We start from the raw sequence: 10,548 nt of genomic DNA, 5'->3' as shown, positions 1-10,548 counted from the left end.
TATATATATATATAATTTTAAATTTTGAAGAAGGGTCATCGTAGAACTCAATGTATTATCCAACACGTACATACACGAGGTAAATCCTGTTTTCATCCCGTTTTTTTATAATCGAGCAATTTGTGCGAAATATATCGAAATATGTTCATTTTGTTTTTAAAGGGAATATACAGCTTTAGCCAAAAATATAAAGTCTATAAATTGACATAAACTTTCTACATCCAACAAAAGATAAAAATTAAAAAATAGTTTTATTGAAAAATAATATTTTATTTTTATAACAGTGTTTTATCATTTCCTTTGGATTTTATTATCACTTTTTTTTAAGAAAATTCAGTAAACTAAGAGTGCTTTAATACTTTTGAGGCTTCTACGGGTATTTTCTGTAAAGAATCTAAGCGGTTTGTGGTTTGCGGTTTGCAGTTAAGTTGCTTCCCGCACTGATGAAGTGAACTATTTACGAAACGGCAATTAACGATGAATCAAGACAGATGAAGATAACACAACGCCACAAACAGCATAACATCTTTGAAAAGTACTTTATATCTATGGCTAAAGCAGTTGTGTTTTAATTATACTACTTTATTCCTTTAATTAGGATAACTACCACTTCAAAAATGTTAAATGGCAATAAGAATCAAGGGGCGTATTTTTAAAAATATCTTAACTTTCTTTAAAATTTAGCTTAGTCTTCTCTTAATACAATATTAAAAAAAAAAAAATCGCATTTGGAAGTTTTAGATATGTAAAATAGAAAATTTGCAGAGTTTACCTAAATATTCAAGTTATTTTCCATTAGCCTTCATAGAATAATAAAGCTTCTTATCCGAGTTACAGATATTTTGAAACATTTCTGGCGTTATCCATTTATCCAGCATTAGTTTTTGATGTAAATCGGATTGTATGAGACACTCGTTTTGGCAAATTTATGTAAATAAATTTTAATTTTCAAGTATCTTTCCAAAGAAAAAAATTTTAAGAAGAAAATTCTTTAATATGTTTCGTTTATACATTTAGGTCTAGTGAGGAACTAAAGGAAGAGTAAATTCAATCATAAAGAATTTTACAACAGTTGCAAAACTGCTTTTTCTGCTAAACGCAAACATTATAAGCCAAATTATTTGTTTTTTATCTCTTTGCAGTTGGTTTTAGGACAGCCAAATATTTTAACTGATAGCTTTTCTGGCTGATTTTAGGTTGATTTTTATCTGATATTTTTTAGGGTAAGTTAAAATTTTTAAGATCTTTGAAGGAGTAATCTTAATAAAAAGGCTAAAGCAGCACAAGAGTTGAATTTATTACAATTATATATTTCTCTTGAAAAATAAAATTGACATGTTTTGTCAAATTAATCAATTATTAATTAGTAAAAAAAGAAATGGGAAGTTATTGGTTCCTACATACTCATTTTGTATAGAGTTTTACAGTAGTTTTCTGATATTAAAAAATAAAAATATTGATCATTAAATAGAATGTATTATATGAAAATAATGAGATGACACTGTTGAAACATCGTGTTAATATTTGTCCTGAGAAGAAAAATCGATAACTCACTTCTATCAACTCGAAAGCGGCGAGAACTGAACCGGTGCAATCTTTCTGCGGTTGGAATTTGTACCACTCTAATTTCGGTGGAAAATCGGGCGGTGAGTAAGTTTCCGTGGTGAGTTTCACTAATGGCACCGCGATACACTTGCCACAGAATTCCCTCGTGCTCTGTATTTTTTCAATACACAAAAAATATAACTTTTAAGTTCGATTGAATAACTTCGAAAATCTTTTTTTTTTTCATTTTTACTTCAAAACATCAAAAATGATTATATCTCTTTATAAACAACAATATTTTCAATATTTTTATTTTGTATTTGTATTCTTTTTTTGGATGAATTTTTATCTTATTTTTACTTTATCTTATTTTTACACATTTCCTTTCTCGTTTTGTGATAATATTATCAAGAAATTTGACAAGTCTATTGCTTTACTTACGCATAAATCATGCTGAAAAATCTGCAAGACGACTTCAGGTGGTAGAAATTTTGTATATTCCTTACTGCCATGCAAAATAATTGGAGGAAAAATTAATGTCTGGTCCCAAAATGGATCTAAACTTTGTCTTATCATCTGGAAAAATTATATATTTATAAAAATTACAAAAGACATAAGTATAAAATTAAATTTAACGTAGGTTAAAATTAAATTTAAGTTTTACTAAATAAATGCAAACATCTTTCTTGAAAATGTTCTTTATTATTTAAAATAGTTTCGATCTAATTATATATTCTTTATCAAATGTCACATATAATCATTGTATAATATTTTGAAAACACTACCGTATTTTAGAGATCAGTTAGAAATCTTAACATCTACAATATAATAAAAATCTTAATGCAAAAATATGAAAGGTCAACACAAACATAATTGAACAAATAATGTAATTGCAACTTTCAATATAGTTTTGCATAGCAACGGTATCTACATTGTATTTTAAAATAAACTATATAAAAAATAAACGATAAAAAGCTTTAAAAGAACACAATAATAAGGAATTGTTAACTGGAATCGATAAAGAATTTTTACAAGTTGGCTTTTTGAAAATTTTAATTTAAAATTAAAACTAAAAATTAGTTTTATTTTATTTAATTAGAAAAATTTGAAACTTAATATATCTAATTTAATCTAATGTAATCATAATTTAATAAAAGTGGAGCAAATATTTAAAAAGTAATTCAATTAAGAAAAATAATTCTATTTTTGATTAAATATTAATTCTTCAATAGTTGTCGGTATGAAATCATATAGATATCCAATTCAGGAAATCGCGTGCCAAATCTTGTTTAGTCTTGAAATGGCGCAATTATTAATAGTAGTAATATCGCATATTAAATTGAGCAATTCAATAGACAATATTAATGCATGACAAGATTGATGCTAATAAGCATAAAAATCTTAAAAATAGTGAATAATTTAAAATAATCTAAAAAAAAGGTTTCTTCCCTATTAATTATCATCAGTTACATTGACAGAATAAATATTGAACTTGAATATTTTTAAACAGTCTATTGCAGCTTAATTAATCATCAATTAGATCTTATTAATCACATAATATCAGGGTAACGATGATAAATGATGTTGCTGATACCAATTTGAAACTCGTCAGTCATGCATTATCTCGTTAATATGGAACGAATTGGTTTCAAATCAAGCGGTATTACTACGCTTTTAAGTAGCAAATACAGTCGCAACAAACAGTAAATTTTAATATTTGTCACTCTCATATATAGCGAACGAACGGAACGAAATGTTGCGCGTGCAACATTAATCACGCTCGTATTACATCGGTCGTTACTCTCGCGCGTTTCAAGTGAAATGTCATAGGAATACACACCGCAGAAATTTCACGGCATCCTGACCGTGTATGCATGCATAGTGTGTATTCCTATGATCACTACGATGACATAGAATGCCACGATACTCGGCGGATGAGTTATATCTCGCTCGAAATTTCATATTTTAACGATTTAAAAAAACTGGGAAAATGAAATTTGCACGTTCCGTTAAAATGTTGAACGTAACTCACCCGTGTGGAAGCCGTGTATCCTTGAAACACGACTTGTATGTACAAATCCAACAAGCCGGAAGCATCCATTCCGGGGTCAAAGTGACCTTGGAATATGTGAGCTCTCAACTGAAACGTCTGTAACGATCACAATATATCTTTTTCAGGTAGCAGTATCTCATGGTATATCATTTTTACACGCGTTTCAATTTACAATTTAAATTAGAAATAACATGAACAGTCATCATTTTCAGTCATTTTTATTTTCTAGATTTATATCACATTTTTTTGTAAAAAGTATGATGATAAAATTCTTTATTTTTCAATAATTATGTCTTTCATTAATGTTTGGTTTTTTATTTTTATAATAATTTATTCCCTTCATTTTCTTTTAATAAGTGAGAAACGTTGATATTTCTAAAGTTAAAAATTGAACAATATGTGTCATATCTCGAGAACATTAGCAATAATATAAAAATTTTATACATTATTCTACTATCTGAATATTATATAAAATTTGAAGACTGTTCTCTTATTGGTTAAAATTTATTTAATTTCTTTATTTGTTTTAATTCTTATATAATATAAAATCACGTTTTGTATTTATTTGCAAGCTGTAGCATTATGAATTAAATCAAATTCTTTTATATACTAATAAACTTCTAATAAATCGTGCAAAGTTTATTTAAATTCACTTACATTTATTACTTAAAAATTATTTATTATTTATATAGCAAAACGTAGTTTATTTTTTTATTTCGCTGCAAATTATAAGCCGAATTACTTGTTGTTTTGTCTTTTTTAATTGATTTCGAGGCAATATATTTATGATAAAAATTTTTTATTGATGTTGGCTCTTTTTACTGATATTTTTAGCTGATATAGGCAAAAACATCCTTAATGTCTGTCGAGACGTGTCAATCTGATTTCTCTTGAAATCAAACGTAACGCTCGCGATCAATTTGTGCATTTCGTGCATCGTAATGCCCTGTCGCTATCTTTTCACTCGTCTCTTACCGAGAACTGATTGTACTCGATGTACTTCGGGAACGTGTCGACATTTCTGCCGTGATCGATCTCGTATCCCGGCGGAATTGCACTCCAACACGCAGCGGCGTACCTCGCGTTGCCGAGCCACAAAAATGCCTCGATTTTGCAGGCGCTGTATTCGACAGGCTCGCTTTCGTCGTCCGGATTCCTGGGGAACAGATTGATTCGCCGACCGCATTTCTCGCCCATTTTAGTCGCTTCCTCAGAGTAGACGATCTGCTCGGCTGACAGACGCGAGTAAGCGACTCGTTTCGAGCCAGCGATCATCCAGACAAAAACATCCGGAAGACTATGTTGAGGCTGATTGAACAATATATCAAATGATCTATCATGTAAGATTGAAATTGATTTAAAGATAAAATATCTAGAAGAAATCTTTAACATATCGATTTGTCATAATAGTTATCCATTACCAGTATATGATTTTACAATAGCACTTTAATTACTATCAAAATTTTTTTAAGTGCATGTAAAAAATAAATGTTATTAAATATAAAACTTTGCGTAAATAGCTAAACAATAATGTACAGACAAAAACATCGTAATGATAATATAGATATGATAACTACAAACTTTTATATAGGATTAATATGCATATATATATATATATATTTCTTCAAATACTGCAAATGAATTATAAATGTAACACAAATATTAAATTAATATTAAATAAATGTTAAATAAATTTCTTTTTAGATCATTATTACAAATAAATTATTGATGTGACATAAATATTATTAAATAAACACCATATAAATGTTTATAATAATAAATATTTTCTTTATTTGAAATGAATAAATAATATATAATAAATATTTAATAAACATTTAATAATTATTAATTTTACAATAAAATATACACTAATTAATGAAAAAATATTGTCCGCCGATTGTGTAATCTCCATAAAGAAGGATTTAGAGTATTATAAGGTTCATAATCAGAATTTGATTGTCAATTTGGAAATCAATATTTATCACCGAAAGTTTAAAATAAAGTGAAAACTTGATATTACTAAACATTTTCAAATCGAGCTTTGTGTTAATTATCTTTTTTTCTATCCACCGTACTAAGTGTATTAAGTGTTCTGAATTTTTTATTTTTGACACTCAGACACGAATAAATTATTAAATTATTCATAGGTCAAGCTTCAAAGAAACTAAGCGAGCAATTTATTTAAAAAAAAAAGAGGAGACAAGATCTCAAATCTGGCCCACAAAAGATTAAGAAATAAGATTTGCGTCATTTCTCTTTTAACTTTATATTTTCTTGTAGGAGCTACGTTGTTAACTTACATCATCGCATAGATTCCTCAATTTTTTGAAATAATAATACGCATGAATCATCGCAATTCTCATGTAATTGTTATTAGGAAGTTCACCATTGATCTTAATCCTTGTAAGTACATCTTCGACATTTTTACGGCATAAACTTATACGATGACGATCGAGTTTAGTGGTTCCTCCTTTGGATTCATATTTACTAGTGTCCAACGCGTCTAAATATCGCACACAATGAGCTTTTAATGTGCGAATCGTTTCATTGTAAGCTTCGAAAGCTATAGGATTCTCAACAACTATAAGAGCCTCCAGTTTCTCTAATTTTGTTTCCTAAAATCAGATTAAAATGATTTATAATTTTCTTAATTCACACAAACTGTATTTGGCGTTAAATAATTCCAATACGTTAAGATGTTTGAAAATTTACTTAAAATTATATTTTAAGTGATTTTAGCAAATATTGAACTAAAATAAGTAATAACAATAATAAGGATTTAATAATAATTAATTAGAGTGTGTATTAATTTTATTAAAATTAACTTTAATAAAATTAATAAAATTAAAATCAATTTATTAAAAAATGAATTTATTGAAATAAATTTTAATAAAATAATTATAATTTTATTAATTATATTGAAATTAATATTTAAAAAATTAATATGCTATAATTCTATTATGTAGTTTAGTTTTAAAATAAAATTTTAATAACATAATAATTCATCATAAGTTTTATAATCTAATTTCAAAATAATATTTTAAATCTATTCCAATTAAAAATTTACGCATTTTTAATAACACCTAATTGCAATATACCAAAAAATTAGAAATGTAACGAAGATTATTGTTGTTATTCATTCTCCATTCCAAATTTGGCCACCAAGATTTCACATATAAACAAGGCTTTCTGGATCCCAAAGGTACATAATTATATTTGCTGTCCAAGGTGCCGGTCCTTCGCGGGGTTGATTGACTCTCGAAGTTCGTTCGCTTTTTCAATTCGATTTCTGCTGAAGGCAAAAGTAAACGAATAAAAGAATATTCTTTATCGCACGTCTCAATGCTAAATGTGACTTTCTGCTTCCATCTTGCGTTGACGTTAAAAACGTAATTCACATGAGACAAATACAGAGTGACTGTAACCAACAGCGACAAATCCGTAGAGATGCCGTTGCAGATAGAGGAAAAGTAGTAAGTTGCGCAACATAAATTTTGTACCTTAAAACAGTCGTCTCTTCCACCCGAAAATTTATCTCTCTTATCGGGAACCACCCTGTAGAAATCGCAATCGATGGCGACTGCATTGCTAGATTTGCGGTAGATGAAAGAAATATACTAGGTATTTGAAACAAATTGTCTCCCCTAAATTCTCACTTCCATTTCCATTTACAGTCACATTTAGTGTTAAAATATTTTTCGGACGCAATAATGTGATGGGCAATGGGCAAGAATAAAAATTTATAGAGCACCTGATTGGTTGTTATTAATTTCTATGCACTGACTGTGCGAGAATTGCCGATTTCCCGCGTTTCCCAGACTCAATTCAAAGCTGATTAATTTCGATCCAAATCTAGAGCGGTCGATCAAACACACGTCGTATAGTACTCCGACCAAAAGATATTCCTCAGTCAACCATAAGCTTTTCTACATTTTTTAAATATAAGTTTTCATAATTCTTTTATTACAAATAATTCTAAGGAATTATTTTATTTTATTTCAGTATTTGTAATTTTTTTAATTCCATATAAATTTTTACATTTTATTCGACCAAAGCATAAATTTTTTGTTTTTAATTAAAAAGAAACGATTTATTAGAATCTATTAGAATAAATTAGATTTCAAAAATATTTTAGGCATTGTTTTACTATATTTGTTAATCTTCAGTACCCACATCTCAAAAAAATCTCTATCTACCCACATCCGGGTATTTGTAACCCATGTGTATTTGTTTTCTTTTGCTTGTATTTCAGATTGTAGTGCATCGATTTTACCTTTTTACTATTTTTTTTTACATTGTTTGAAGACTGAGAAAAAGAAAATTTTTTTAGTTAGAAAGTTTAAAATAGCACAAAAGATATTTTGCAATAAGTGAAAAGTGATCGGAAAAAACGTCTGAAAATCGGGGGAGTTACGTTAATCCTTTGTGGGTATAGAGAGTACTGAGGGTTAAGAATATAGCAAAATAAATTAATTTAATGTTAGAAATTTTTGTAGGATTATAAAAGTCATTGTTGCGGAAAACCAATTTTTTATAAGAAAAATATATTAAATTTTAACTATAAATAAAATAAATTGTCGCAAAAGTGAAGCATAACAACAAATCTAATCACTTCAATAATGGGAAATGCTGGAATGGTTTCAACTCCGATTCCGGAAGATGATTCTGGGTCATCCATTTCAGTTTTCAGCGACAGAAGCACCCTTCCACGATACAAAGGCATTGCCGTCAAGCATTTGCCCGAGCAGCCGTTCTTTTCCACGGAGCCGGATCCATAAAAGTGGATGAAAGACGGCCCGTAAGTCGGCAGGAATCCTGTTGGCAGGACAAATGCTACCTTTTGCAATTTTTCACGTCGCACTCTTTCTTTATTACTTTCTAACATTTACTTGAACTTTGTACATATTAGTAAGCGTGCGTTTAAATGACAATAATAAGGATTGATCTCGAACTTTATACTTGGAAATTTATTTGTGTAAATATTTATCTTTTTATCAGACCTTATCGTAATATAAAAATATTTAAAATATATCGTAAACTATATCGTAAACAATTTATCGTATTTGGAGTAAAGATATTGCAGATATTGGGAGATAAAGACACAATGAAAGAAAAAAGTGGTTACAATTTAATTGTCTTTTTTTTAATGTTAATTAAGTATTTTTTAAACTACATATCTTTCTAGGAATATAAATACAATTATTATAACAGAAATAAGTATAAAAATGAAAAGCTTAACTTGTTATAATTATCATAATTTTTGCTGTTATAATGTTAAGATACTGCTGTTATAATATTGATAGAACTACATATGTATAGTACAGTTCTATCAACAAATTACATTCGGTTGGCATTGAAAGTGACTATAAATTACAGTTATTATTACAAAAAAGTAGTTTGCAACTACAATAATTTAACTGTATTTAATTCAACTATTTTCGGTGCCAACTCGATATGTATATTTATTGATTGAAAGCTCTACGTACTTATACATAAAAGTTATACATAAGTTATTATTACTAACATTAAAGAAGTAATAATCATAATTATGATAACATGTAACCATTAGTCACAAATACCACAAATTTTTTTTCTCAGTGTACCTGTGTAAATATATTTATTTATTCCAATTTTAATTTACTTTACTTTCCGGAAACAAATTACGCTATTTTTTATTCCTGACAACGAAAGAGAATCATTTGATGATCTCACCATACTCTCCGGAATTCGAGATCTTTGTCGTATCCAGGATATGTACTGCTACGGTGCAAGTCCGGCAACTGTCGATACGGTGTTTTATAGTGATTCTCACACGATGGCAAAGAACGGGGAACATCTCCTTGAAAATTATGGCCTCGTAGAATTTCGGACAGTAGGTTTGCCATGCTTCACTCGTTGTTCCCTGAAAACACTACAACCTGTAATCGTTTGGTTCGGCCGTGTAAGTCCGTGTTTTCTCTAAATAAATACTTCTCGTCTCTCGGTAGTAGCAAAGTTTATGCATTAAACACCTAATGTTATATATTTATTCCCGTAAAAATTAAAGACGTTTTTGAAATTTTCTCTCCGCGTGAAAATAAGAGTCCTACAATGAACTCTTTCATACCTTCATTCCAGCGAATGATATTTGCACGTAGGGATTAATGTTCTCGAAATCGGTTTTTCTGCACAAGCTGCTCATGTCGGGTAAACCGTCGGCGCGATAAACAATGAAAACGTATCGAGCACGTTGCCTGAACGGCAGTTTCTCACCACCGATAGGAAGCAGGAGGTTCCTATGTTCAAGCGCGAAATTCAAGCAAACAATGGAAATTCTGATAAGCCACTCGGTGTAAATTACGGATATGTCGATGGTCAGAAATTTATCTTTTTTTAGGAGAAATTACCCTTCGATATCGTCTTCATCTAATATTTCTGGATGCACCTTAACTTTCTCATCCTTGACGTTCACTGTGATGTTGCACTTTACGTAACCCTTTGGACCCGCCGTCAGATCCTTTGGATCTGTCAACACAGCCCACTTATGATAGTATTGACGATCTACACACAAAAGCAATACATACAACTTGAAAGTGCTTCTTCGATGCTTTGATAAGTCGAACGTATTCTTAATTTCTGAAGCGTTTCTCTGATATCTAAGATATTTCTTCATTTTTATTTGTAAACAGAAATACTTTTCAGATAATTAAGGTAATTGGAGGGTCGAAATCATTGATAATTTTGTATAAGTAATTGAAGAAATGTGCGAAAATGTGTTGATATTCCTACGCATACAAGTCATAAAGTCAAAAAATATATTCTTTATTGACAAATAATCGTATACGTGTGTACGTATACGATATATGTGTACTTAGTTTCTTATTGACAAAAGCTTAGTTTGAGTAACATTTATACAATATACATATAAAGAATAGAAAAAAATATTTTTTATTAACAAATATAAATGTACT

The 10,548-nt window shown here is 29.1% G+C and overlaps 1 protein-coding gene across 1 annotated transcript in view; it reads right to left on the bottom strand.

Annotated features, from left to right (window-relative positions):
- Positions 1-10,548, bottom strand: part of LOC108685317 (otoferlin-like) — a 28,899-nt gene that overhangs the window by 16,252 nt on the left and 2,099 nt on the right. The window contains exons 3-11 of the mRNA XM_018190046.1: positions 9,985-10,138; positions 9,705-9,873; positions 9,311-9,500; positions 8,211-8,413; positions 5,899-6,213; positions 4,574-4,906; positions 3,578-3,694; positions 1,987-2,121; positions 1,544-1,716 (exon numbers count right to left, since the gene is read on the bottom strand). Coding sequence (XP_018045535.1) covers positions 1,544-1,716; positions 1,987-2,121; positions 3,578-3,694; positions 4,574-4,906; positions 5,899-6,213; positions 8,211-8,413; positions 9,311-9,500; positions 9,705-9,873; positions 9,985-10,138 — 1,789 coding nt within the window. The remainder of the gene's footprint in view (positions 1-1,543; positions 1,717-1,986; positions 2,122-3,577; positions 3,695-4,573; positions 4,907-5,898; positions 6,214-8,210; positions 8,414-9,310; positions 9,501-9,704; positions 9,874-9,984; positions 10,139-10,548) is intronic.

Source organism: Atta colombica, unplaced genomic scaffold (assembly GCF_001594045.1).
Source record: "Atta colombica isolate Treedump-2 unplaced genomic scaffold, Acol1.0 scaffold150, whole genome shotgun sequence".
Classification (NCBI taxonomy): Eukaryota; Metazoa; Arthropoda; class Insecta; order Hymenoptera; family Formicidae; genus Atta; species Atta colombica.
This window is presented reverse-complemented; position numbering and strand designations above follow the sequence as displayed.